Source organism: Kluyveromyces marxianus, chromosome 4 (assembly GCF_001417885.1).
Source record: "Kluyveromyces marxianus DMKU3-1042 DNA, complete genome, chromosome 4".
NCBI classification, from domain to species: Eukaryota; Fungi; Ascomycota; class Saccharomycetes; order Saccharomycetales; family Saccharomycetaceae; genus Kluyveromyces; species Kluyveromyces marxianus.
In genome coordinates, this window is record NC_036028.1 from 894,197 (window position 1) to 921,135 (window position 26,939).

Below are 26,939 nucleotides of genomic sequence, written 5' to 3' on the forward strand. Positions count from 1 at the left end.
GAATTTATTGGTTATTTGTGTGCTAAAAGTAAAGATTACTTCTTGGTGTTTGGGACAAAATAAAAATATATATTAAATAACTTTAAAAAAAAGGGACTAGTTAAATGATGCTTACACCAACAACCAGGAAGGAGAGAATAACTCACATTGTAACTTATTATATATGATTTCGAAGAGTATGAAAAATTTCCAAAGCTCAATGCAATCACAATATAATGAATGCATAGGGAAAGCCCAAACTGAAATCGATGTGAAAAAAAAAAAGCCTGAGCCAATTCCTGTACCGAGAATCCACCATCTATCATCACCAGAAGTACAAGAAGCGCAAGAAACCTGTCCACACACGCACACACATACACACACATACACTGTAAGTGGAATTGGAAGTGTTATGGAGAGTTGTTCAAAGTGGTACTGGAATTGGTACTGGAAGTACCACTGGAAGTCGAGGGCGACGTTTAATCATGTGGGTTGATCTGGTCTACGGCGGATTCAGTTGGGTTCCACTATTTGGTTTCGTTACGTTTTCCAGGTTCTCCTGTTTTTTTGTGATTTCCTGTTTTTCCAAAATTTCCAAATTTTCCGGTATTGGAAGCCAGAGGGGAGAGACAAAAACAAAAACCAGAAGGCGAAATATCACAACACAGGGTTCCCACCGGGTATCGTACCACCACTCACGTGAAACACGGCTTCCAGTTCGAGGAGAGAGGGGAATTCCTGTAAGTTGTACAACAGCGAGAGAAGAGGTGAGGGAATAGAGGATGCTCGAGGCCGCTGCCAGCCGCCGCCGGCCGTAGAAGTTGGGTACCGGTCTGATACTGGTTGTTTAAGCGTGTGGGTTACTATGGTTGGCGTGTTGGTGTGTTGTTGTTGTTCTTATTTTGTTTCTGCCTCCGGGAAAGATGTATGTGGGAGTGTGTTTGTCGCTCCACGCCCCTCACGCACTGGAACGGGATACCTCCGGGAGACGTCAAAGCATTGACGTTTGGCCCTTGTCCCGGGATCTTGTCCCTAGCCAGAGTTTGTCCCGCTTCAAACCATACTACACACTTAAAACACATGGAAGGCAACGGACGGTACCTGATCCAGGAAAACTTAATTATCCGGGTTATTATGGTCACGTGATATACCGTTATATACAGTACAGTACAGTACAATGAATGAATGAATAAATGAATAAATGCAGGTTTTAAGCATCCTTGAGCGCGAGCAACGCAGTGTCTTCCAGAGTAACGGAGTTGTCCACGTACCGGAACAACACTGTCTTAAAGCCCCGTGATTGCAGGAACCGCTGGCGGCCCTCGTCCACGATTCGTCTCGCCATGTAGCCTATACGCTTTCTTTCGTTGTGCGTTAGTTTCGTAAAGTGCTCTTCTGCCCCACCGTTAGGGTCCATGTCCGGCCTTAGGCCACAGGTGTAGTATGAACAGAACTTCTTGAGGCACTGGAAGAAGTCTGTGTACGTCATATCAGGACCGTGTTTTGCTAAGAGGTCGCTGATGTAGTCGCGATTCACGTATTCGGACGACTGACACACATGTCTGCAACACATGGCAATAAGAATGCCCTTGAGACCTTTGTTGCATTTTTCGCTGTTCAAAAGACAGCGTAACGATAAGTCCGTAGCTACCCCACATAGATGCTTGGATATGGCAGCATACTCGTGTGCGTCAGGGTTCAGCACAGCATCCAATTTCAAGTCTTTAATGTCTATTTTCTCCCGTCTCAGCGTTACTTCTGAGTCCACATCGGCGCTGAATTTGTTGTCGAACCGGAGTCTCTGAGATGCTCTGTCGATCAAACAAAATGACGGAACATTTTTGGTACCCTCTTTGGGACCTTCCTCGGACTCAGACTCAGACTCATGTTGTGTCTGATCTAGATGTACTGCAATGTTAACATACCGCGAAAATTCGGCTCTCCCGCACCCGAGCTCAATGAACTGCATATGTTTGTCATTTGACGGCCATAGCGAGGCCTCCTTCAAGTGCTCGATCAATGAAGATTGTTGTCTTGCATGTTTCTTATTGATCAAAGTTTTGTACCGTTCGGTTTGTTCCAAGAGCTCGTTCTTCTTCTCGATCAACGGCAACGTTGGCAAATCCTGGAATTCTTGTTCGAATATTCTCTCTATAATCGCTATGGAAGCCACAACTGTCTCGTCTTTTGGCTTGGCATCCGCACTCGCACCATTCGCGATCGAATTGAGTCCCTCTTGAAACCATGGAATGTCGCGACTTTTCGCCTGATATGAGACGTCGTGTCTGAACTTGTTGCACTTGCGCATGTGTACACGTAGTTTGTCAACACTGACGGTATGGGATGGGTCCAGTGGACAGGGCACACGGTCTGAATCATCGGAGTGTTCCGAGCAGAACCGCGAGCCTGCTCGTCTGGTCATTCCGCATTGTCTCTTTTTCTTCACGAGATAGAACTCGCACTGAAGCCGCTCCTTGTCTACAACAGCACTTGTCATTTCTGGTATATATCTATTAATATCCTGTGACAATCCTCTGTACAGCCTGCACAACGATATATGCTATAGCGTAGCTGATATTCAGATGTGCAGCTAGCTAAATTAAGCTAAGCTCAGCTCAGCTCAGCTCAGCTCATCGCCTGCTTTGAATCTTCCATGAAAAGAAAAAAAAAAAAAAAAAAAAAAGATGGGATTACAGATAGGTAGTTAAAGGCAGATCACACACACTCAATCTCTTTCTTCCTCATCATCGTCGTTCGTTTTCGGTGATATTTCTAATTGGTGTCACGTGATACATTCAGCGGCACTATTGCCGAAAACAGAGTGCTGCCGGCGCCCGCTCGCTGCATACGATGCAAGTGCATGTCATCATCATCATGCACATCACGGATTATTCTCGCCCGTCCTGTCCGTGAATAGTGCATTACCTACGTACTACTGCTACTGCTACTGTCTTCTTCTCCATCACTTTTTTCCTGCGCCACACCCACATCCAGTCACGGTTTTCTGCCACTTTTGAATGACCTTCACGGGAAAACCCACGTCTTTTGCATGACCCTTGCTCGCATCTGTTTTTCTTTCCTTCTTCTCTTTCTACAGTCTTTTTGTTTTCATTCTCGCTGTCCAATTTAACTTTTGTTTGTTTTGGTTTTGGGTTCACTGCAAGGTATTCTAAGAACAATGGGATGTCGCTCAGCGTCGGAGAATAATATGCGCTCGATGTTACCCGGTTATTTCACGGGGGTGGGGCCCCAAAACAGAGAAAGAAGAGAAATTGACAGAGAAGGAAAGAAACAAAAAAAAAAAAAACCCTTAAATCCAATACAGTTCCTCCTTGGCCCCATTGCTATGGCACACAAAAACGCTATTGAAATTGCCTAGTGGCAGCAGTAGCCATGGCATTGTATTCTCCCCCCCTTCCTTTCCTTTCCCATTTCTATCACTAATTCGGCTATTATCTAATCCCTGCTGCACTGCACTGCACAATGTTATACTACTATTCTATGCTACTTTTACACATTACGTTAATTTTTCCTTCTTTTTACAAAAGATGCTCATCACATCACAAATGTATGATCTGTGATCAGTAACTACATCAGCAAGCCCCCTTCTTCTCCTTGTAGGTATTTGTTTGTAGCCGTATAGAGCCATTTTGTAGGATTGTGCCATGTCCGATTATTTGGGGAAATACCTCTGCCACTGCATATGCGAGTGTTTGTACGTTAACAGAGTGTAGCTTTAATAAACGTGGATGAATGCCTGCCATATGGCATTTAGGTTTTACGTTTTGTATAGTGGATATTGTGAAGTAGTGATTTGTTTATCTTGGATATATAAACATGGGGAAACAGAAGCAAGAGGTTTAAAGTTGTTAAACTTGTGTGCGTGCGTAAAAAGTAAAATGTTTAGATCTGTGTCTACTGTTTTTCCCTCGTATAAGTAACATCTTTTTGAGATATACATTACTATTATAAAAGAACCCTCGTGTATCTGTAAAAGGCTGACTAGATCGATCTAATCCACTACCAGTATATTCAATAAACGAGAAAAAGTGTCAGCAACAGATTCAAAAATGCCAGCAGTATCATATGATGTCCAGCAACGGGATATCCTCAAGATCGCAGTTCTAGGGGCGGCAGGCGGTATTGGCCAATCCTTGTCGCTCTTGTTGAAGTCGAACGCTTCTTTTTTGTTACCACGTGACTCGTCAAGACACATAAGCCTAGCGCTATACGACGTGAACAAAGATGCCATCGTGGGCACAGCAGCCGACTTGTCACACATAGACACCCCTATCACCACCACTCCACACTACCCAAATGATGGGAATGGCGGTATCGCACGGTGCTTGCAAGATGCAGACATGGTCATCATCCCAGCAGGTGTGCCCAGAAAACCCGGTATGTCACGTGATGACCTAATCGGTGTCAACGCCAAGATCATCAAGTCGCTAGGAAACGACATCGCAGAGTACTGTGACTTGTCTAAAGTGCATGTATTGGTTATTTCGAACCCAGTGAACTCGTTGGTCCCACTGATGGTGTCGACTTTGGCAAACAGCCCACACAGTGCGAACACAAACATCGAGGCTAGAGTGTACGGGATCACCCATTTGGACCTAGTGAGAGCTTCCACCTTTGTGCAACAGCTAAACTCTTTCAAATCAAATAACGCACCTGACATTCCGGTCATTGGTGGTCATTCCGGAGATACCATCATCCCCGTTTTTTCCGTCTTGAATCACCGCGCTTCTAACTCCGGATACGCTAATTTGCTAGATAATGGCGTTAGGCAAAAGTTGGTCCACAGAGTTCAATATGGTGGGGACGAAATCGTCCAAGCAAAGAACGGTAACGGGAGCGCGACATTATCCATGGCATACGCGGGCTTCAAAATCGCAGCACAATTCATCGACCTTTTGGTCGGAAATATCCGCACTATCGAAAATATTTGCATGTATGTTCCGCTCACTAACAGGTATAATACCGAGATCGCCCCAGGCTCTGACGAATTAAGATCAAAGTACATCAACGGAACCCTTTATTTCTCGATTCCACTTTCCATCGGAATAAACGGTATCGAAAGAGTCCACTACGAGATCATGGAACATCTAGACAGCTACGAGCGTGAGACGCTACTACCGATCTGCTTGGAAACTCTAAAGGGTAATATTGACAAGGGTCTAAGCTTGGTATAACTGACTTTCTGAACCTTTCATCTTCAAAGATAAAGGGAGACAAGAAGTCAAAAATAAAAAAATAAAAAAAAAAAATCATAGATCCAACCCTTACAACCACTAAAGAGTTCTTTGCCTATTCTGCATTTCATATCGTTTGCTTACTCCTACTCTACTCTAAAGCGAATGTAGTCTCAGCGCTAAGTTGTTTTTTTTATCGTTTTCAATTCTCATTTTCATTATATTTGTGCGTTACTAATGACCATTAACACACACGCTCTATTTCTCTACAAGTACTTATTTATCATTTTACCGTTTCATAGCACCCTATTATTCTCTACTATAACCTACCAATATTCATATTTAATCATCTTCCCTACGTATTTCTTATGTTGGAATATATCGGTCAGTTTAATCTTCCATTTCGTTCTCAAAGAATCCCGTGCGATCTTTTCTTTTCCCGACCATCAATCATATCATCATCATGATTTCGACGGATTAATATTAAAATAACGAAATTGAAACAAGGGAAGCCTATGTCTTCGTATATGAACTGTTAAGGAAGCTTCAAGTCGAACGGACTTTGTGAATAGGTAATTAACAAGGCTGATAACACACGTGGAATCATGACTGAACCTAGTGTTTCTACACCTTTTATCCCAGATGACTTCAAATATTCTACCAAGGTCAGTTCCTGTGAAAATGAAATAAAGTTGAGATTCTTAAGGAATGTGTACTCAATATTGTTATTTCAACTAACTTTGACTTTCGCCTTTGGTCTGTATGTGTACAACTCCCCGAAGCTTCAATATTTCATTGTGACAAAATTATGGGTTGATATTCTAGCTATAGTTATTGGGTTGGTCACTTGTATCTGGTTGAGTTTTGCACCTTCGTCTACCGATGAGGAAAATGAACCCTGGTATGTGCTCTCATTCCCACAGCAGCTTGCTTTGTTGTTTGTTTTTACGTTGGCAGAAGCTTATTCGCTTTCCATCGTAGTGGTTGTGTACAGGCCAGAGGTAATCTTAAACGCTGTGATGATGACTTTATTCGTCGTAATTGGTATCACGACGACACTAATGTCAACGAACTATTTTAAGATTTATGACTTCCAAAAATGGTATTACTGGCTTAACATGTTACTTTGGGTTATGATCGGATTCTCTTTATCCTCTATCTTCTTCAGTTTTAATACAAACTTAGATCTATTAATCAGTTGGGTTGGGGTCATTCTTTTCACAGGATATATTTTCGTTGATACCCAGCTAATATTACGGAAAGTACTTATCGGTGAAGAGATAAAATGCGCAATGATGCTTTATTTGGATATTATTAATTTGTTCTTATACATTTTAAGAATCTTGTCGCGCAACGAAGATGATTGAATATTCAATAACGCTTAATCATGAAGATATCTATATATATAAATGACCGTTAACGTACAGTAAATAACATTCAAGATTGGGGAATCTTTGAAAGATTAAATGGTGGGGGATAAACGGCAAGATCAACGGAAAGTTTGTACCCCTTCTTAACTCTGACATCCCCTCGGCTAAACATCTTATTGAAACTAAAATGATTTAATTGAAATACACGATTTATTGAGCTTTTATGTATACATTAAAAATGATTAGATGTAACCAATTCTGTTGGCGATATCCAAGGCATCGTAGTCGGCAGTCAATCTGACGTAAGCCTTCTTGGTACCGTTTGGTCTGACCAAAGTGTTAACGTTCAAGACATCAACTTCGTATAATTCCTTGACAGCCTTCTTGATTTGGTACTTGTTGGCCTTTAGGGAGACTTGGAAGACCAAGGTGTTACCGTCTTCAACCTTCTTCATGGCAGTTTCAGAAGTGATTGGTTGTTCGATAACCTTGTAAGAGTCCAATCTGTTGTAGTGTGGGACAGCCTTGGTAGCGTACTTTGGGGATCTAGCCAACTTCAAGGTCTTTGGCAATCTGAAGGAAGCAGAGGTTCTGACCTTCAAAGCCTTCTTACCATTGGTACCCTTAACAACAGCCTTCTTAGCAGCAGTAGCCTTAGCTGTAAAAAAAGAATAACCCATTTGATGGGGAAATTTTTGTTAGTAAAAGATGGTTCTATCACATTGGAACTGATAGTTTTTGTTGAAAGATTATGATTATGAGTACACCTTCAAAACTCGCTTTTAGAATTGTGATGTCCAAATCCTATTTCTCCAAGTTATTAATAACTAGCCAATTTCATTCAAACGTCTATTCTGGTTATGTTTCTTCTGGATAAAGATTTGAAATATACCACGTTCAAATAGATCATCCAACTCTAAGTCTTCTTTTTGGTCATACGGCTCGACGTTATAAAATGTAAGGTCAAGGATTTCATTCACTCTTCAATAAATGGGTTGCTTTGCCTCTAAATTCTTATATCCTGTGCGTGGAATGTTTTAATGCTTTTAACTACCATGTTTCGTTTCATTCTAAGTCTTGACGGTTTTTTATTTCCAAGTTGAGGTCTAAATGTTCTTTCAATCTCGTTCTTTCAATACTATCAGCATCAAGTTCTCATTTGCGCTTTTTAAACATACTAGATGGAGCCATTTTTGTGTCTTGGTTGTGTTCGTCCTTGTCGAATAACGTATAAGAACTCTATTATGCTACCAAACGCTGAAATATTGTTTAAAACTTCAATAATACTTTAACTTAGAGCAATACAATCAGAATATTCGGATGGGTCCATCCAGTGTACAGTACAGCCAAGTCTTTGGATTATCGAGGATACAATTTCCCAGGGCTAGGCAGGGTGGTAGGCAGACCGCTAGGCAGGACTTCGTTAGGAGCTGACGGGAATGACCCTGGTAGGACTCCCTGAGCAGAGAGACGGGAAAGGATGGCGGTGCTAGAGTCTGATGCTAGTAGTGGACACTCTGGTTTCTGAGAAGGCGGCCCTCCAACGATCTCTCTGCGTAAGCCCAGGGAGGACTGGAATGGGGTCTGGGCAGAGAATATGCCACTGGGCCGCCCGTACCATTTTTTTCAGAAATTTAAAACGAACCTGAAATTTCCTTTTTTGAACAAAGGTGAAAAACAGTCTTGCAGAAACATCACCCAGTGGAAGCTACAGAAACTTTTCGGAATCCGTACATCCACAACAGTCCCGTTATCTGGAATAAAAAAAAAAAGAACCATCTCTGGAGTTCACCAATTAATCCTCTGGGAAAATAGGCACTTGTAGAGATAGTTCTAATATCAACCAACAGATATCAGTGAATGTATTTTGTCCCTCTCTAATACTTGCTTAAAAAGAAGTTCCTGTCTCGATATTTACATGCATTACTATATTATTATTATTACTATGTACAATCATAATCTTCTTGGTCTTGGAGCCTTGACACCACCGAACTTCAATTCAGTGGCATCGGATATCCTGGAGATATGACGTCTGATCAAATTTCCTTCTTTACCGTTCAAGGCGCTAATGAAGGCGTCCCTTCCTTTTCCGAAATCTCTCATGACTATTTCTATGTTCTTATCAAGGAGTTTCTTCTGTTGTAATGTTTCGAAAAGCTTGGCTGCCGTTTGGAAAGACGCTTCATATTCACCACGAGCTGCTTTACGGAAGCCTAGGTGACCAGTAGACATGTGGAATTTGACCTTTTGTGGAAGTTTCAAATAGTATAGATATTTTTCGTTATAGGATAGTTGTTCATTGTTGGTCAAGAAGTTCTTGTCCTCCATCACTGCACTATACGTGAAATGAGTGTTGTTCTTTGTAAATCTGCAGTTCAATATGTACTTAACTACCGATTCGTCAACTCTGCCCTTCTTATTTCCACCCTGTAAATTCTTAGGCTGCACTATATTGGCGTCTTCGTTGGCTTGGGCACTCTCAGGACCCTTGGTCGATGCGAATAGAAATGATGCAACATCTTGACTGACTCTCGCAGTAGAGCTGAATGGTCTCACAATTGTCTTGAGCATCCTGTATCTTTATTCTTATAGAGGGTTGGTTTGCTAGCACCTTCTCCTTCAATTGTGATCTAGTCCTGCCTAACCCTTACGAAGACAAATCTCTGTGTCAGTGTTAGATTGATCCGTTTTAAACTTTAACACTTCAATACTGTTATTTCACTTTTGTTCGATATTTCATTTCATTTCATAGATTATTCAATAATATACATTCGCCCTGCCTTCGTACTCTAGAAAAAAAAAATGACATGTCGAATCAAAGTTTAACACAGGGTAACATTGAAACGTCTGAACTCTCGTAGAAAAATTAGACTTGCTTCACGTGATCTATTTACCCGGCGCCAAAATCAGACATTGACTTTTCTTTGCCCCCCGTCACCGCCCCCTCTCTCGTTCGTTCACACTTAATCTTAAGTACCTCAAAACTATGTATGACTGACTAAAAGCTAAAAAGCGATATACACGTGAATAGTTGCGACAGAATATAAAGTACGAGTCAGAAAAGAACATAATTTGTACTACATCAGCCTATCTGATGTGTTCTCAGGAGTGGGGTCTCATTTCTAAGACGAATAGCATTATATATGCTCAAAATTAACGGAAATGATGCTTTACGCTTCACCTTTTTTCTTGTTTAATGCGATATCTATGTACTGATTGGTAGTCAAATTCAAGAGTTATATTTTTTGAAACTGAGAAATTCTTAACAAAGTCATTTTTTACTTGAAAATAGGATAAAACAACAAAAAACGAACCTTGTCTTAAACAATCAAAATAAAGGTTGTTTGGAGAGGAAGCAAGTGCTGTGACGCGAAGCGTGTGTTGAGTAATAGACATTCGACACAATCTGATATAGAGTTCAATTACAGGGACTGGAGTGAACAGTTTTCTGCCAATTTGCTATTAGAGTTAGGACTTAGGAAATAAAGTTCTGATAAACTGTGTGCAGAAAGAAGAAGAAGAGTAGTTTCGAAATTGAGATAGTAAGCAAGAAGTTCGAAAGTTTTACTATTAGTTGGTGCTTTTCTGTCCTGGTTTGTTGTGTTTCAATTGGCTCTTTCACGCTTGCTAGAAGTTCAATTGTTTCGCTCTCTTTTTTAATATATATTTTGTTTGCCCGATTCGTTTCTCTTATCCAATTCTGCCAAGTGAAGTGAAGGTTGTGTTTATCAACGAAACAAAATCACGATGTCTATGCAAAGGTTGGATGAATACGTCGCCAACGATGTTATTAGTAACAAATCAAACATCAAGCGAGAGATGCTTGTAAAGGAGTACAAAAAAATAGGTCAAGGGGCCTTCGGTACCGTTGTACAAGCATATTTAACACCAGATAATCAAAAGTGGCTTGGTCCCTTTGCGATCAAAAAGGTTCCTGCTCAGACTGAGTATAAGTCCAGAGAATTAGAGATCTTGCGGATCGCGGACCACCCTAATGTGGTGAAATTAGAGTACTTTTACACTCATGTATCCCCAACAGATCACAAAGTATACCAACATCTAGCCATGGAGTGTTTGCCAGAGATGCTTCAAAACGAGATTTTACGATATAAAAAGAACAACTTGGAGCTACCGCTAAAACATGTGAAATTATACACCTACCAGATTGCAAGAGGTATGCTTTACTTACATGCATTAGGAATATGCCATAGAGATATCAAACCTTCCAACGTTTTAGTCGATCCACAAACAGGTATTTTGAAGATTTGTGATTTCGGATCCGCTAAAAAATTGGAGTCCAACCAACCTTCGATAAGTTACATTTGTTCGAGATATTATAGAGCTCCAGAGTTGATCGTTGGGTGCACACAATATACAACAAAGATAGATATTTGGGGTTTGGGATGCGTTTTAGGGGAAATGCTACTAGGAAAGGCTGTTTTCCAAGGACACCAGCCACTACTACAACTACATGAGATCACCAAATTGCTCGGCCCACCAGATAAAAGGTTTATCTTCTTCTCAAACCCCTCCTATAATGGCCCATTGTTCTCAAAGCCCCTCTTTGAAGGCCCTCCCAGAGCAAGATTCGAAAAGTACTTTGGTTATGCAGGACCAGATGGTGTGGATTTATTGATGAGTGTATTAGTTTATGAACCTGAGAAAAGAGCTTCTCCTAGAAGAATCCTTGCTCATCCCTTCTTTGATGATCTAAGAAATGAACGTTATTTCTTCCCAAGTGGAAACTCGCAACCTAAACGCTTACCACCTTTATACGACTTCTCAGACTTTGAACTACAGGTTATCGGTGATCTATTACCCCAGATACAGCCAAAACAAGATTGATTCTTCGTTTTCCTTAATCTTTAATATACTTTCGATTCTTATTTTCTCGACTTTAATGCATTCCCCCCTGAAGCAGCTATGGATTAGAATAAGCTCCATATCAATTCTAATACACCCTTCGAAAAATCTGTATTTTTTTTTTGAGGATATAATGCCAATGTTGCTCCAACCTCATTCCTTACCTTACTTTTCGTTACTATTATTACTACTATTATTAATATTACTACTACTCCTGTATTTCTCATCCATCTCCTTCCAATTTCCTTCTTTGCTACAAATGCATTATGCATGATATTTTGAGCTTCATTTGGACCTTTTATTCTACTTGTTTTAGAGCTTTGCTTATCATTTTTCTCTGTAGATGCTATTAGGGAGTCCTTAAACAGCATGAGAAATAATAGTCGTTTCTAAGAGACAGGGCAGCTCAAATAAAAGATATATGATATGTATTTATTAACATATATTTATACATATATTGCGTAGATGATACATATACATATGCATATATTGTAATCATATGTTCACAGTAACAATCTCATTTCGAATGATTCTGCTGCTTCTTATTCTTCTTCATTTTAGGCAATCAATTATTCATAAAGTTAACGAATAGTTGTATTCATCTTCAACATTTTGGCCAATCCATAAAAATGTGCAACTCATTAGAATGAAGAAATTAGCAAGGACGTTGTTGACACCCATCCCCAAAGTGGGGTATGAAGTGTAGTCTTTTAACAAAAACTTAACGATCAAAACAACCAAAGATCCCGAGATACCACTCGCTAAAAGAGAAAACCCAAGGAATAGTACTATTCTGGCCTGCCACGCAGTAGCTTGGGAACCGTTAAAGTTTCCCGAGGATAGAGCGTCTTGAAGTAATCTATTTTTTTCAATGGAACTCACAATTGCCATCCCTAATACACTGCATATCATTGGCACCCAATCAATAAATGAAACATGCATGTCCGACGCATTGCCATGTTTTGAGTAGAGAACACAGTCTAGAAACGACCAAATACCAGCTCCATATAGTGCACCAGCTATATACACACAGATTTTTTTAGCTGATAGAGACTTTGGTAGTGTAAAGGGTAGTCGAAATAGTCTTTCTTCAGAGGCCTCCATAATTTAATTCGTTGTAACGGGGTTATTTTTAGTACGCAAAATAATTATTATACCTCCTATTCAACAATAGTTCGGCCGTCGAGTTAATTTTCAGCTCTTTGGGCTCCTAACATACAAACGATATCGGTATTCTTTGAGTCAGGATGTTTGGAATTGTTAGATTTCCTTTAATTTCATGTAGAACAAACATATTTTAACCAAAATAACCTAATGAAAATAACACAGTATTAGAAACCATTATTGAAACCGGTTTGATAGTTTCTTTCCAGATTAGTAGGTTTGTTATATTTGGCCTATGAAGTATGCTATAGCATGCTCTGGGCTTAGCTCTAGTAGTGCAGGAAACGGGTATTGCAAATGCGGGAGTTCAACCACCGTGTATCACGTGATCCATAAATAACCCTTTTCTCTTCCCTTCTTTTCTTTTTCGTACGACATGGAAAGTTTTCAAATCTTCAAAGCTCATCGCGCAGCTCATCTCATCTTTAGTAGTACCATTACAGGTCATCTCTTATTATCAGAAAGAGATTCAGAAGGGAAGTAACGGCCCTTGAGATTCTTGCATATCATTGGAGTGGTAAGATATTTTGGGTGATATTGTGTAAGGATGCCAAGAAAGAAGTCCGCTGCTAAAAAGGCTAGAGAAGCTGCTAAAAAGCAGGAACAAAAGGTTGAGCCTGTTAGTGCTCAAACAAAGGTTGATACTGCAAACTCGAAGGGTGACGAAAAATCCAAGCTCGTATCTGACTCTAAAAAGGAAACTGTGGATGAAGTGGATGAAGAAGAGGAGGAAGAATCATCTTCTGAGGATGAAGATGATTTCGGTGAATTAATCACCGAAGAAGTTGAAGAAGGTATTCAAAAAGTTATGAATGCCATCAAGAACAATGAAACCGATAAACTTTTAAATCCTGAAGTTAAATTCTTCGAGGAACCGGAGAAGGCAGTTGAAAAATTGGAGAAGACTGAGAAACATAAGCCAATATATTTGAAAGATTATCACAGAATGAACTTGTTGAATGGTGGGGTTGAAGGAGAAGATGAAGATATGGAGTTCCAGACAGTTGACGGGAAACAATCATTTGTATCCCAGCAAAAAGAGGAGAAGGCTCAACTTTTGAATGAAATTAAAGACGCTTTCAAGGTTGATGATGAAGAAAATGAAGAAGATGGTGACGATGATGGTGACTTTTTAAAGAAGAAGGAAACCAAGAGAGAAAGAGAGCCTGCTTCTAGATTGCCTGACCCTGAAGTTGATGACGAAAAGTTTTTAGAGGAGTTTGTCAATCAACAGGCTTGGATTCCTAAAAAGGGTGACAAAATGATTGATTTGGATCGTGCTCCAGACATGGAAGAGGATGATGAAGAGTTTGAAGATGCAGTGGAAGAATTCGAAAAAGCATACAACTTCCGTTATGAGGATCCTAATGCAGCAGAAATTGTATCGTACGCCCGTACTCAGGCAACCTTAAGAAGAGCAGCAACTTCATCCCGTAGAAGAAAGAGAGATGAGGAAAGAGCTCTTAAGGCCAAAGAGGAGGAGGAAAAACAAAAAGCTGTTCAAAAGAAAAAGAAGGAAAAGATAAATCAATTAACAGATGTCTTAGAGCAAGTTAAGAAGGAGTACGGTGCTGATATCAAGGAGGAACATGTGAAGGCACTAACTGATACATTACTAAATGGATCCTTCGAAGACGGTAAATGGGATGAGGTAATCGGTACTATTTTCAACGATGAGTTCTATAATCAAGAAGAAAAGCCTACCTGGAATGAAGATGATGAAATCATGGGTGAATTTTACTCCGAACAAGGAGCCAACCAAGAAGACGAAGGGGAAGAAATTTCAGACTCAGAAGAACATAAGAGAAAGAAGTCCAAAAAAGAGAAAATAGAAGAGAAGAAAGGAAAGAAGAAGGAGAAAAAACAACTTCAAGAGATGGTTGAGAAAGCTGTTGACGAACGTAAGCTTGATATTATAGACCAAGTTGAAGAAGAAAGAGGCCGTTCGAAGGAGAAAGATTCAGAAATTAAATTTAGATATCGTGAAGTCTCTCCTGAATCATTCGGTCTAACCACTCGTGAAATCTTTACAGCAGATGACGCCGATTTGAATGAATTCATAGGTCTAAAGAAATTTGCTCCTTACAGACCAAAGGAACTGAGGTCGAAGGATAAAAGAAAGGTCATGAAGAGTAGGCGACTAAGAGAATGGAGAAAGAAGGTTTTCAAAACGGAAGAAGGTCTCACTGGTGATGAGCTCGCGATCCCATTATCTGAGAATGCTAGTCATCAAACTTCAAAGGAAAAGGAAAGATTGAAAAACAAAAAGAGAAAGCGTAAAGATTAATAAATTTACATAAGCATAGTACTCTGACTTTACTATATAGTATTAATAGAATATAGCACTGTTCAATCTTATCAAAGAAATGCCTAGTTTCTGCTGGTCGATAACACAAAATAACCTATATGGTCAGCCTGCACATAAAAACTTTATTTGTATTACCCGGAAAAACGCGAACTTTCATCAAAACTAAAAAACGCGTTATGCATCTTTGGTATTTGATATCTTCACCCATATATAACTGTAGGTTTATAAGCCAAACGAGTATATAGTACTATATTCCTTCCAAATAGTTGATAGCAAGCCAAACAAACCTATATCACTACTGCGAAAATATAGCAATGACAAGTATGTTTAGTAGCATCTTTTTGGTCTTATGATGACCCCTTTAATTTGCATAACGTCCTAATTACTAACCCGAATAATCAAACGATACCCTGTGATTGTAGCATACCAACCTTACAATGAATATTCCAATGTGAACGCTGGAGGTTTCGACACCTCTGAGAGTCAATCATCAAGACCAAATACTGCCGGTGGACAAAATGTAAACACTTTGACCCCTGTTACAATAAAGCAAATGCAATCTGCAAAACAGCATGTTCAAGATGGGCCATACGTGTTTATGAACCAAGAACTTCATCATGTATCATTTGTTGGTGTGATTAGAAATGTAGCAGACAACACGTCAAATGTAACTCTAACAGTGGAGGATGGTACTGGTCAAATCGAATTCAGAAAATGGACTAACGATAGCAATGACATGTCTCATGCTTCGCAAGGGGAACCGAACGATGAGTACAATTCCCAAGTGGCACAAGATTATTCTGTAGGAAAATATATCAAGGTTTATGCGTCTCTAAGGGAATTTAGTGGGAAAATGAATGTGCAATATGCGGTTGTAAAGAAAATCGAAACCTTCAATGAGGTCTTGGCACACCATCTTGAAGTCATGAAAGCATTTGCGACAGTGAATGGGACATTAAGCACAGGAGGTGCTGAATCTTCAAATACCATAAATGCAGACGGAAACGGCTTGTTTGTACAGGATAATGAGCCACCGAAGTCAGCTACAGAAAAGGTATTAGATTTCATCAGAGCACAATGCGCGGGTAAAGATTCAAATTCATTCTCCGTTCAAACTAAGCTAATTGCTCAATCTTTGAATATGCTTGAAGACGATGTTAGAATGTACTGTCAGACTTTAACCGAACAAGGTTATATATATCCCACCTTTGATGAATTTACTTTCTTTATTCTTTAATTTTTGTACATTTTTGTCTGTAAGAACTCTTTAGATGCTGAAATAAAAATTAACTAACAGGTTGGTCGAATGAATGTATATTTCAATAATGAAAGATGAAATGCAGTACAAATTGTCAGTACAAACCCACCGCGTCATCTTCTTAGACAGTGTTGTTGTAAATGTATTTACCTTAGTGATTTTTTGTGTTGCATACTATCCTGGGGTTTAAAATTGACTTTTTAGTGTCAACGACAGATAAATAAAGATTAAGCACAAAAGTAGTTTAGTCACTAACCCATAAGTAACCACATATATCCGACCATCAGATAAAGAAATAGAAGAAACATATAATCAACAAAGGATCTAAAATAACAAGATGTATTCTGTCATCCTTCTTCTTATGACGATAGGAGTTGTCAATGTCCTAGCAGATATACATCCAATTGAAATTCGTGGAAAGCACTTTTATGATACTGTCACCAATGAACCTTTCTTTATTAGAGGTATTGATTACCAACCAGGTGGTTCAAGCGACGTAGCTGAGGACAGAGATCCATTATCAGATGTTTCAGTATGTTCGAGAGATATTCCTTTGTTTCAAGATTTGGGAATTAATGCAGTTCGTGTCTACTCATTAAATCCAGATTTAAACCACGACAAATGTATGACCATGTTGGCAAGTGCTGGTATCTATTTGATATTAGATGTGAACTCTCCTTTAACAAATCAACATTTGAATAGATACGAGCCTTGGACCACATACAATCCAACCTACTTGGAACATGTGTTCAAATTAATGGGTCAATTTATGACTTACAATAATACATTTGGATTCATTGCTGGGAATGAAATTGTAAACGACAAAAGGTCAGCTGAAAGATCACCTCCTTACATAAGACAGTTGGTAAGTGACATGAAAGGATTCATTGCTGCTCATTCACCCAGAACAATTCCGGTTGGATACTCTGCCGCTGACGATTTGAAATATAGAGTATCATTGTCTAAATACTTGGAGTGTGAAGATAAAGATGCACACGATTCATCAGTAGACTTCTATGGGGTAAACTCTTACCAATGGTGTGGGGATCAAGATTTTCAAAGTTCTGGATATGATAAATTGGTTGAAGCTTATAAGGACTACTCAAAACCAGTTTTTTTCTCCGAATTTGGTTGCAATGAAGTAACTCCAAGGAAGTTCGGTGAAATACCAACATTATACTCAGATAAGATGTATCACACTTTTAGCGGAGGTTTGGTCTATGAATTTACTCAAGAGATAAATAACTATGGTTTAGTGTCTGTTAATGAGGAAACAGATGATGTTTACTTATTGGAGGACTTCGAGGCGTTGAAAGAGCAATACAAGCAAACACCACACCCAAGAGCGGCAGATTTAAAACTAGTGCAAGATCAAGTTAAGTCTAGAATAATGAGCAACAGCCCATCGTGCGCTAATAAATATACTAACCTTGATATCACTGCGAAGGTTGTTCCCAAATTAGCTACCGAGTTTATTAGAAGAGGTGTCAAATGCAACAAAGGAAAATACGTTGATCTTGAAAAGAGTGATTTGGTTTCCAATAGCAAGTATTTCGATGCAAAGGGGAATCAATTGAGCAAGGTGCCTAAGATGTCCGTTGTCAACGATATAAACTCTGTAAAACTAAAAGAGCCAGAAAAAAAGGCATCCAATTCTGCCACTGGAATCAAGGCTTCAAAATCAAACATAATCATTGGTTGTATTATGGTATTTGGTGTAGTGTTAGATATGTTTTCTATCGTTTTTGTATAGTGCTTCCGTAAGAATATAACAAATATCCAGCGTTGTCTTTAACGGTAACAGGGACCTTACCGTTGAGCACTGGTTTTAATAAAAGTTCCCAGTCATACCTGGTACGAGGAGTACAAAACAGCCATTGACGTAGCATATGTATTTCCACCGATTGAAACTTCGATATTAGTTTCAAAAAGAACCAAACATTGACGTTAGGAATATCTTTGAAGGAATTTATTCTGTGTAAATCGTTCCATTTTTGAGGTTCTAACTCTTCATGAGAGTCATCCAAGTTATTAGACACCCCGATTGTTTCTTCAAGATAATCTCTGATGCTTGAATCCCACCAGAATTCATCACGTTCCTCTTCGTTTTCACTATCGCTATCACCATAAAGTGTATCCGAATCATTTGTCAAGAACCGTTCCCATACAAGTTCTGGTACTAGAGGAAACACATTTGTAAATGGAATATTCACAATCGTTAAGTGAACTCCAGAATTTGGGATCCGTTCCCATAATCTTTTGAAATGGTGAAAGTAACAATGGAATGGTGATATCGAAGCTGATTGGAAGTAGTTAGCTTGAGTTGTTGTTAACAGTGCAGGTTTTCTGTGCACACTCGGCTCATTATTAACCAATTTTCCTTTGTTCATCACTACAACCACTGGTGTAGTTGGCGGAGGGGTTGTTAGTTTCGTACGTTTAGAAGAATTGATTAGGGTTTGAACATCATCCAATACATCTTGCGCTGGTTCATCGGGGAAATAATATGATTCATCAACAGGTACCACATCTACGAAACATTTACTATTACAATCCAAAGTGAGATGAGATAAAGAAGGGAAACAGTTAATCAAGAGAAGATCGAATTTGCTTTGAAGATTGTATAATGATAGTTTCCTAACAGGAAAGAAATATGAGTATATTAATCTCATCAACCCGTTCCCAGGCTTTATTGTACAAGATTTAAGTTCCAACGATAGAACCGGAAGATGCAAATCCAAGCGCTTATCACGACCTATCCTAAGATATAAAGGAAGGTATTCTAAAGGGGTATCGAGGGACTCTGTAGTAATGGTAACGTTTTCCAACATAAGCTCTTCAAAAACGCCAAAACAGCACAAATGGTTAGGCCTTAATGCCAAATTAGTCTTTGCCTTTATAGAGAGCCTTTTGAATCGTGATAGCGATTGAAAAGTTTCTTCGTATTGTCGAATCCATTCATTCGAAACCTTAAATGATCTTAAATCCTCTACTGTCATAGAGCCTTGTCCCTTGATTATCTTTTTCATAAACTCCTTAGAGCCATCGTTGAGCACAGAATACCAGAGCGGTACTTTAAAATTCTGCTCAACTTGTGATAGAATGATATGCGACAAGTTTGGAAGATAATCAATAATGTTCAACATCAATTCAATATAAGTGTAGTTATTGAATTTTGATTCCAATTTTGCTAGACGCTGATGAATTTCTGTCGAGTTCTGTTTAGTTCTGGACCTTACAGAGGATAGTGATGTCGACCTAGATGAGTTTAACATGATATCATTCGAGCGTCCTTGTCTCTCAGCAAAAGAATAGGTCCCTCCTATCATTGTACCAGAAGAATCTGTTCTATAATATTTGCTATACTTAAAAAGCGAGTCATGGCATTCAGGGTCCACAAATTCCACCGATCTAACCAGATAACTAATATCGTTCCTTAAGGTAAGACTTTGGCACTGAATCAATGCATTAAATTGCAATAATGACATTTTGTTCGTGAGAACAACATTTTTGAACAAAAACCGTTCACAAATGAACTGGTAAAACTTCTTATTGACCCGTATCAGAGACAAGTATGTTTGGAGGTCCAAGTTTTCCAACACACGTTCCAAAATCTTGTCAGGTAAACCTAGCAAATGCGGACCCTGTAGCTTCGTATATTGGTCTTTTTCGCTTCTTCCCCGCGAATAAAGACCATTTTCTTCGCTAACATTCTTTTTTCCGACACCGAATAGCTGCAATCCTCTCATCGCATCTCGTTTACTGTTGCAATGAAGCTCTATATCTTTCTCCAAAAACGTGTTGTCAAGGTGAGAAGAAGATCTTTTGCACTGACTGCCCTTTTTCTATTCTGAAAAACAACTTCAGGTTCCGGATATCACCAAGAACTTTATTATAACGAAATGAATGAATCATGTTTATGAAAAGCTACACAATACGGGGGTCACGATGAGTTGGTCAAGTCAATTTTTTTTCAGCTGGGGAAAGAGGCAGAAAGAAAGAGGCACCACTCAGCAGTGTACAGGAGAACAAAGGTACGAGTTCGCGGTATATATATATGTATATGTACAAGAAAGGATCGGCCAGAAGAATGAATGTGGCCTTAAATACACCAAACAAATAGTAGAGCTCTATATAATGACGGAAAGGCTTTCTATTTTTCAGTCCCCTCAGGCAATTCGTGGACTTTTTCGTTATCGAGCTTCTTCTTGAGCTCATCTGGAGCATCCTTTGCGTAATGTCCAATCACATTTTTCAAGCTATCCGGAACATCTTCAAATGCCAAGTCATCAGTAGTCAGCGACACAGACTGGCCTTGTGCCTTCATGATATCTTCGATGGTGATGTGGTTATCATTGAATATCTTTAAATGATCTGCTATCAAGTGTCTGTTCTTGCACCCGGGACATGTTATAAGCACGGTACCCTTGGTGTATGCCTGCTTCGACATTGTGTGCGATGACCTGGTGTCACATTTTTTACATGTGAATGCTATCAATAGCATGGGCTTGTCCACTTTGAACGAGCCCAAATGCTGTGATTTGTTATCTGTTTTATCCGATTCTTCATTTCTGCACAATGATGCATGGAAATGTCTGTTCAGTGGCACATTGCTGCGATAGAATAGTATCGATGACCTGGCTGCCAAAGGCCTTGCTGCAAGTCCTACAGCTCTTAATCCTCTTTTCAAAGCTGGATTACTGAAAACAGATAGCCTATTCATACTGTACTATGACTCTTGTCAATATTTCACCTCACAAAACGCTCTCTTCGACAAGCTATCTTGGACCCTGAAGAAGTGTTGCACTGCACAGCTTTCAGTTTGTAGCTTCATTTTCTTCACTTTCTGTAGTTCATTAGTTTTCTTTTTTCATTTCGTTAATGGGACCTGAAAAAAAGAGCAATAGTGCCAAAAGCGGAACTTGAATATTCAATTTAATGTTAACGCGACTTGTAGAATATGAAGACAAGAAGAAGGCTCCATCGCGTTTATAATTGGTATCTAAACTAACGTTGAAAATAGTAATAATAATAATAGTAATTGCAGCCGGACTAATCTTTTGATTGATTGTGAAGAGAGATTAGCCAACTTAAGATAGGATACTGAAAACGCAGTTACTATATAGAGAATATCACTTGAGTACTGGAGTACTAGGTCTCAATATGTCATCAATGTCACCAGAAAAGCAGCAAGAGCTTGCTGATAGAATACTGGAGCGGGCCGAATTGGCTCAGATGGCGCGGAAGTTAAAGCTTGGACTGAGCAAAGTTGCTTCACCAAAGAAGAATGGTGGTGGTTCTGCGCTTCCTTTAGGAGCAAAGAATAAGAATAGGTACAGTTCAGAGCCCGATTCCTTGGGTATTCCGACGTCTGCTGGCAGATCTAGGGCCAGATCTGTGTCTATAACGAAACCTAGCCACGTATCGGAGTCTCCTACGAGGCGGTCCACGATGAAGTCTCCTTCAAGAACTGTCAGTAGCAGTGGGACTGGAACCGGAACTGGCAATAGTAATGCTATGATGGCCACTACGGCCAGCAGAAGAACCAGCATAGGAAGAGAAAGCCACATGCCTGCGATACCCTCAACACCAAAGGCCAAATCGGGTCACCAAAGCGTGTCTGACCCAAAGGGGGCCAGCGAGGAGGGCGCAGATTTGCTAATGTATCTAGCGACAAGTCCTTACGCGTCATCATCGGCTGGTAATTTAGGGGCAGGTAGAAGGCCGAGCTTTGGCCACTCCTCGATACACCATGGCATCCCAACCACCCCGTCCTCAAACATGTATGCTCCACCAGCCACCGCTGGTTCAGAATCCCACCTGAACGACATTACAAGACTCTCGCATATCAAAGATAGGGCATCTTCAAGCTCACCACAATCGACGTTCAAACAGCCTGTCATGATACCTTCGAGCACCATGCACGAGCTCATGCAGTCACCATCAGTAGCAATGTTCACTTCTCCAAGGCGGAAACTCGCTGCCGATGACCAACAATTACTGGTGCCCGGAACTCCATCCAGAATTGGATTATCTGCAGCCTCGATGACCTCGGACCAGTTAAACGATTCGCAGTCCAAAATAGGGTCCCTGCTCAAGACACCAAACTTTAACATGGGCGACTACGTGCACACCTTATTTTCCCCATCGCCAAGAATCGATACTACGCATCAGTCCAGGGATTAGCTAGGGCTACTGTTCCAGCTACAGATCTGCATATGCTGCTGGAACTTACTTATTCATAAAACATTGACATTCTGTAACAAGAGACAAAGGACCAAATCAATTAAATAATAAAACACTACAAATGCACAATAGGGCGACAACGACGACGGCGTGACGGTTTGGCCCATGTCCGTCTACGCTCCTTTTCAAATACATTACATACTATTTAGCTCATAACGATTGAAGTGACTATATATAATAATTACAATAATCATAATAATCAGAACAAATGACCTAACCAGCTCTGTCCATCTGCTAATTGGCGGGTAATACTCAATCACGTGTGCAACTTTACCCGGATATTCAGAGTACCCTACCTTTTTTTTTGTTTTGTTTTGTTTTGTTTTGAAAAAAAAAAAAACAGGACAAAGAAGGAGAAAAAAAAAAAAAAGTATACAAGAGCCCACGTGCCCAAGTCTCTTTCTCGTTTTCCCTGCGCATGCATTAATTAACTTGCCCAAATTCGATGCCTAATATTTCTGTCTGAATATATAATTAATTTTTCACCAAGGGTTATAAAGTGAAGGGGAAAGAAAGAGCAGAAACTGTGCAGAAAGTAGGAAAGGGCTTTAGAAGGGAAGTCCCCTATAAAAGGAAGGAAGCCTGGTGAAAAACACATAAGCGTGATATAGCTATAGATCTGGAATCTTGGAACAATCGGTACTGCTGCTACATTGCATTTTGCTATTATTGAGAACAGCATTTTTTGGACCTAATACTTTGCATTACCGGAAATATTGACTAGAACCTAAGATAAGAGATACACATATATTCTTGGCTTAGAAAAGAACAAACAACAGCGTGCTGGAAGTCAATATAAGTAACATATAATCACACTCACGCACACACACAAGAACAAAAAAAAAATAAAATAAAAATGTCTACTCCATTGTTGCAAAAGGCCCCAGGTAAGAGGATAGCCTTGCCCACCAGAGTGGAACCAAAAGTGTTCTTCGCTAACGAGCGTACTTTTCTATCATGGTTGAACTTTACCGTTATGCTCGGAGGTTTAGGTGTTGGTTTGTTGAACTTTGGTGACAAGGTAGGCCAGATCAGTGCTGGTCTTTTCACGCTGGTAGCGATGGGTACCATGATATACGCATTGGTAGCGTACCACTGGAGAGCTGCTGCCATTAGACGCAGAGGGTCCGGTCCATACGACGACAGGTTTGGCCCTACATTACTATGTTTCTTCCTCTTGGTTGCAGTTGTGGTTAACTTCTTCTTGAAAATGAAGTACCAGAACAACGATGCGTGAACGTCCGCCTGTCTGTCTGTACTCTACCAGCCAGAGCGCTTAGTTAGTCACCTATGTACTCACGCAGAGGGGAGGGGCTTGCCCCTCTCTCTGCTCTTGCCTGCTCTTCTCTAGGACAATTCAATAAAAGATTACCTAACTCGAAATACCAAATAGACTCATTAATAAATAAATACGGAGCGAGCGAGCGAGCGAGCATGCGAGCGCGCGCGCGCTCGAACGAGCCATCCATCCATTTAGTACCATTCACAAAACGTCTGCCAGGCTGACGTCACGCCAATCTGGCTTAGAGTGATTGCTCAGTTAGGCCGTGAGTCGGCCTGAGCGTTTTGAAACTGTGGTGCAAGGAGGTAAGCACGTGACACGTGACACACAACCGGCCGACTGGTCGGCGCTTGTCAGTGAAAACCCGAACAAAACGTGATTACCCGATGAGCACCGAGAAAGCGCACCGTTACTAAGTGTGTGTGTGTGTGCTTGTCTGTATGTACGGCCGCCCTTGGTTCTTGGCCCTGGTCTTGCCCCTCTTTTTCCCACACGCTACAGAAAAGGTGCCCCTCTTTTTTTTTCTTTCTTCATACAAAAAGAAACGCAAGGACCCCTCTTTTTTCCATCACCTGCCCCACCTTTTCACAGACACACTCTTACAAAGCCAACTTCGAGCTTGCCCCACGCGTAACCTCTTGTCGAGTGTAACCCAGTCTGTCTTGTTCAGCCTTGTCCATTCCTGTTTCCAGAAGAGCGAGGGAAAGGGTTGAGATGAGTTTCTTTTGAGCTTTTGTTCCACGGTTCTAGGTTACCGACCGAGTGCGCGCGTCTTTCTACCAATGTCCGGTCTGCCGTATTCCCATGCCCCTCACCATTGATCTGCACCTTTACCTGTTTGGGGGGAGGCCCCAGAGTAGAGCACACATAACCTCTTTCTCTAGTCCATTACGTACGCGCACATACGCACAGAGATGGGGCCTCGTAGGCAAGAGCTTAGAGTTGCCCTCGCACTTACGTGTTTTCAACCGTTTCTACCATAAAATCGAAGAACTTTTTCCTTGTGCATTGCATCGAATACAAGTTCCCTTTCTTTGCTAAATGAGGGGCAGGGAAGCCTGCCCCCCCAGGACCCACTCGTTCGCTTTCAAAGGGGTAAGTAAGTAAGTAAGGGAGGGGCGGATCTCACTAGGTTCAACCACAATAGGTTTAGTAATACAAAAACAACAACTCAAGAAAAGCATATATATATAAGAGCCTTGGGGTGCCTTCCAATTCAGGGAAAACATTAGACTGTATTAGACCTATAATATATATGTATTATGTATATTCATTTCTGCAAAGAGCATCATCAAGCATCCAAGACTATTCGCAATGCTAGCTCGTACTCAAATTAACACTGTAAGGCGGTTCATCAGACTATACTCTCAATTGCCATTGAAAGTTTCCGTTCAATTGCCAAATGGTACCACATACGAACAACCAACCGGTTTGTTCATCAACGGTGAGTTTGTTCCATCCAGACAGCACAAGACTTTTGAAGTTTTGAACCCATCTACCGAGGAAGAAATTACACACATTTACGAAGCACGTGAGGACGACGTTGACATTGCCGTTGCTGCCGCTAAGAAGGCATTTGACAACGGCTGGTCCACTGCTGAGCCAGAGGAAAGAGCCAAGTGTCTACTTAAGTTGGCCGATTTGGTCGACGAGCATGCCGAAACCTTGGCTGCTATTGAGTCCTTGGACAACGGTAAGTCCCTTTTCTGCTCACGTGGTGATGTGGCGTTAGTCGCCAAGTACCTAAGATCTTGCGCAGGCTGGGCGGACAAGATCTACGGTAAGGTCATCGATACCGGTGCCGACCACTTCTCCTACTCCAAGAGAGAACCATTGGGTGTGTGTGGTCAAATCATCCCTTGGAACTTCCCATTGTTGATGTGGTCCTGGAAGATTGGTCCAGCCTTGGCTACCGGTAACACTACCGTCTTGAAGCCAGCTGAAGCCACTCCATTATCCGCTTTGTATGCATGTCAATTGGTCCAACAAGCTGGTGTTCCAAAGGGTGTTGTTAACATCATCCCAGGTTTCGGTAAAATCGTTGGTGAAAGAATCTGTACCCACCCTGATATCAAGAAGGTCGCCTTCACCGGTTCTACCGCCACTGGTCGTCACATTATGAAGACTTGTGCCGACTCTGTCAAGAAGGTCACTCTAGAACTTGGTGGTAAGTCTCCAAATATCGTTTTCGCAGACGCTGACTTGGACAAGGCCATCAAGAACATTGCTTTCGGTATCTTCTACAACTCCGGTGAAGTGTGCTGCGCTGGTTCCAGAATCTACGTTCAAGACACTGTTTATGAAGAAGTCCTAGAGAAGTTCAAGCAATACGCTGAATCCTTGAAGGTTGGTAACCCATTCGAAGAAGGCGTTTTCCAAGGTGCTCAAACCTCCCAAATGCAAATTGACAAGATCTTATCCTACGTTGACATTGGTCTATCTGAAGGTGCTCGTGTCGTCACTGGTGGTGAAAGAATCGGTAACAAGGGTTACTTCGTTAAGCCAACCATCTTTGCTGACGTCGCTGAAGATATGCAAATTGTTAAGGATGAAATCTTTGGTCCTGTCGTTACTGTTTCCAAGTTCACAACCGTTGACGAAGTCGTTGCCAAGGCCAACGACTCCCAATATGGTCTAGCCGCTGGTATTCACACCAAGGATGTGAACAAGGCTATCGATGTTTCTAACAGAATTAAAGCCGGTACCATTTGGATTAACACTTACAACAACTTCCACCAAAACGTCCCATTCGGTGGTTTCGGTCAATCTGGTATTGGTAGAGAAATGGGTGCTGAAGCTTTGGACAACTACACACAAACAAAAGCTGTGAGAATGGCCATTGACCACCCAAACTACTAAGTGAACCTGGACAAACCAAAACATCAACACATACCTTTCTTAAAAAAAAAAAATAGCACAAGCAACTATTACGTGAACGGATAATCGGAATATCTTTTCTCCCTACTATTGATTCATAATATGTTAAGATACAATGGTTTGCGAGTAAAGAGTGCCTGTAAACTAGTCGAGTACATTACAAATATTCGGAATAACAATACTAAATAAATACAAGATATACTATATACATAAGTATACATATAGGTACTAAGAGTACGCAATGCAATTCATAGCATAATTACTTCTTTTTCACTTCAGTGTTCATTATATTAAAGAGAATTTGTAGTACATCATCATAATACGGTTACCAAGACATTCGTTTGCATGTTGACACTATTTACCTGTCATTCGTCACTAGGTTACTTGCATCATCAAA

At 40.6% G+C, this 26,939-nt stretch overlaps 16 protein-coding genes across 16 annotated transcripts; 9 read left to right on the forward strand and 7 right to left on the reverse strand.

Annotated features, from left to right (window-relative positions):
• Window positions 1-35: 35 nt before the first annotated feature.
• KLMA_40389 (uncharacterized protein) lies at window positions 36-365 on the reverse strand (the record flags this gene model as incomplete). The annotated part of the gene is made up of 1 exon (XM_022819693.1): window positions 36-365. The coding sequence occupies one exon, from the start codon at window positions 363-365 to the stop codon at window positions 36-38; it is 330 nt and encodes a 109-aa protein (XP_022676234.1).
• An 824-nt stretch (window positions 366-1,189) lies between these two features.
• Window positions 1,190-2,476, reverse strand: TRM13 (tRNA:m4X modification enzyme; the record flags this gene model as incomplete). Its single annotated transcript, XM_022819694.1, has 1 exon — window positions 1,190-2,476. One exon carries the CDS (start codon window positions 2,474-2,476, stop codon window positions 1,190-1,192), a length of 1,287 nt encoding a protein of 428 aa, XP_022676235.1.
• Window positions 2,477-4,049: 1,573 nt separating this feature from the next.
• On the forward strand, window positions 4,050-5,174 carry MDH2 (malate dehydrogenase MDH2; the record flags this gene model as incomplete). The annotated part of the gene is made up of 1 exon (XM_022819697.1): window positions 4,050-5,174. One exon carries the CDS (start codon window positions 4,050-4,052, stop codon window positions 5,172-5,174), a length of 1,125 nt encoding a protein of 374 aa, XP_022676236.1.
• Window positions 5,175-5,779: 605 nt separating this feature from the next.
• BXI1 (Bxi1p) lies at window positions 5,780-6,541 on the forward strand (the record flags this gene model as incomplete). Its single annotated transcript, XM_022819698.1, has 1 exon — window positions 5,780-6,541. One exon carries the CDS (start codon window positions 5,780-5,782, stop codon window positions 6,539-6,541), a length of 762 nt encoding a protein of 253 aa, XP_022676237.1.
• Window positions 6,542-6,786: 245 nt separating this feature from the next.
• RPL25 (60S ribosomal protein uL23) lies at window positions 6,787-7,735 on the reverse strand (the record flags this gene model as incomplete). Its single annotated transcript, XM_022819699.1, has 2 exons — window positions 6,787-7,202; window positions 7,723-7,735. The coding sequence occupies 2 exons, from the start codon at window positions 7,733-7,735 to the stop codon at window positions 6,787-6,789; spliced, it is 429 nt and encodes a 142-aa protein (XP_022676238.1).
• A 762-nt stretch (window positions 7,736-8,497) lies between these two features.
• On the reverse strand, window positions 8,498-9,115 carry MRPS18 (mitochondrial 37S ribosomal protein uS11m MRPS18; the record flags this gene model as incomplete). The annotated part of the gene is made up of 1 exon (XM_022819700.1): window positions 8,498-9,115. The coding sequence occupies one exon, from the start codon at window positions 9,113-9,115 to the stop codon at window positions 8,498-8,500; it is 618 nt and encodes a 205-aa protein (XP_022676239.1).
• A 1,176-nt stretch (window positions 9,116-10,291) lies between these two features.
• MCK1 (serine/threonine/tyrosine protein kinase MCK1) lies at window positions 10,292-11,389 on the forward strand (the record flags this gene model as incomplete). The annotated part of the gene is made up of 1 exon (XM_022819701.1): window positions 10,292-11,389. The coding sequence occupies one exon, from the start codon at window positions 10,292-10,294 to the stop codon at window positions 11,387-11,389; it is 1,098 nt and encodes a 365-aa protein (XP_022676240.1).
• Window positions 11,390-11,980: 591 nt separating this feature from the next.
• On the reverse strand, window positions 11,981-12,511 carry VPS68 (Vps68p; the record flags this gene model as incomplete). The annotated part of the gene is made up of 1 exon (XM_022819702.1): window positions 11,981-12,511. The coding sequence occupies one exon, from the start codon at window positions 12,509-12,511 to the stop codon at window positions 11,981-11,983; it is 531 nt and encodes a 176-aa protein (XP_022676241.1).
• A 607-nt stretch (window positions 12,512-13,118) lies between these two features.
• On the forward strand, window positions 13,119-14,858 carry KRI1 (Kri1p; the record flags this gene model as incomplete). The annotated part of the gene is made up of 1 exon (XM_022819703.1): window positions 13,119-14,858. The coding sequence occupies one exon, from the start codon at window positions 13,119-13,121 to the stop codon at window positions 14,856-14,858; it is 1,740 nt and encodes a 579-aa protein (XP_022676242.1).
• A 335-nt stretch (window positions 14,859-15,193) lies between these two features.
• RFA2 (Rfa2p) lies at window positions 15,194-16,116 on the forward strand (the record flags this gene model as incomplete). The annotated part of the gene is made up of 2 exons (XM_022819704.1): window positions 15,194-15,200; window positions 15,302-16,116. 2 exons carry the CDS (start codon window positions 15,194-15,196, stop codon window positions 16,114-16,116), a joined length of 822 nt encoding a protein of 273 aa, XP_022676243.1.
• A 358-nt stretch (window positions 16,117-16,474) lies between these two features.
• Window positions 16,475-17,890, forward strand: GAS4 (1,3-beta-glucanosyltransferase; the record flags this gene model as incomplete). Its single annotated transcript, XM_022819705.1, has 1 exon — window positions 16,475-17,890. The coding sequence occupies one exon, from the start codon at window positions 16,475-16,477 to the stop codon at window positions 17,888-17,890; it is 1,416 nt and encodes a 471-aa protein (XP_022676244.1).
• Window positions 17,874-19,886, reverse strand: SKP2 (putative SCF ubiquitin ligase complex subunit SKP2; the record flags this gene model as incomplete). The annotated part of the gene is made up of 1 exon (XM_022819706.1): window positions 17,874-19,886. One exon carries the CDS (start codon window positions 19,884-19,886, stop codon window positions 17,874-17,876), a length of 2,013 nt encoding a protein of 670 aa, XP_022676245.1.
• A 404-nt stretch (window positions 19,887-20,290) lies between these two features.
• ZIM17 (Zim17p) lies at window positions 20,291-20,860 on the reverse strand (the record flags this gene model as incomplete). Its single annotated transcript, XM_022819708.1, has 1 exon — window positions 20,291-20,860. One exon carries the CDS (start codon window positions 20,858-20,860, stop codon window positions 20,291-20,293), a length of 570 nt encoding a protein of 189 aa, XP_022676246.1.
• A 440-nt stretch (window positions 20,861-21,300) lies between these two features.
• On the forward strand, window positions 21,301-22,323 carry STB1 (Stb1p; the record flags this gene model as incomplete). Its single annotated transcript, XM_022819709.1, has 1 exon — window positions 21,301-22,323. The coding sequence occupies one exon, from the start codon at window positions 21,301-21,303 to the stop codon at window positions 22,321-22,323; it is 1,023 nt and encodes a 340-aa protein (XP_022676247.1).
• A 916-nt stretch (window positions 22,324-23,239) lies between these two features.
• Window positions 23,240-23,620, forward strand: VTC1 (Vtc1p; the record flags this gene model as incomplete). Its single annotated transcript, XM_022819710.1, has 1 exon — window positions 23,240-23,620. One exon carries the CDS (start codon window positions 23,240-23,242, stop codon window positions 23,618-23,620), a length of 381 nt encoding a protein of 126 aa, XP_022676248.1.
• A 1,359-nt stretch (window positions 23,621-24,979) lies between these two features.
• On the forward strand, window positions 24,980-26,524 carry ALD5 (aldehyde dehydrogenase (NAD(P)(+)) ALD5; the record flags this gene model as incomplete). Its single annotated transcript, XM_022819711.1, has 1 exon — window positions 24,980-26,524. One exon carries the CDS (start codon window positions 24,980-24,982, stop codon window positions 26,522-26,524), a length of 1,545 nt encoding a protein of 514 aa, XP_022676249.1.
• Window positions 26,525-26,939: the final 415 nt, after the last annotated feature.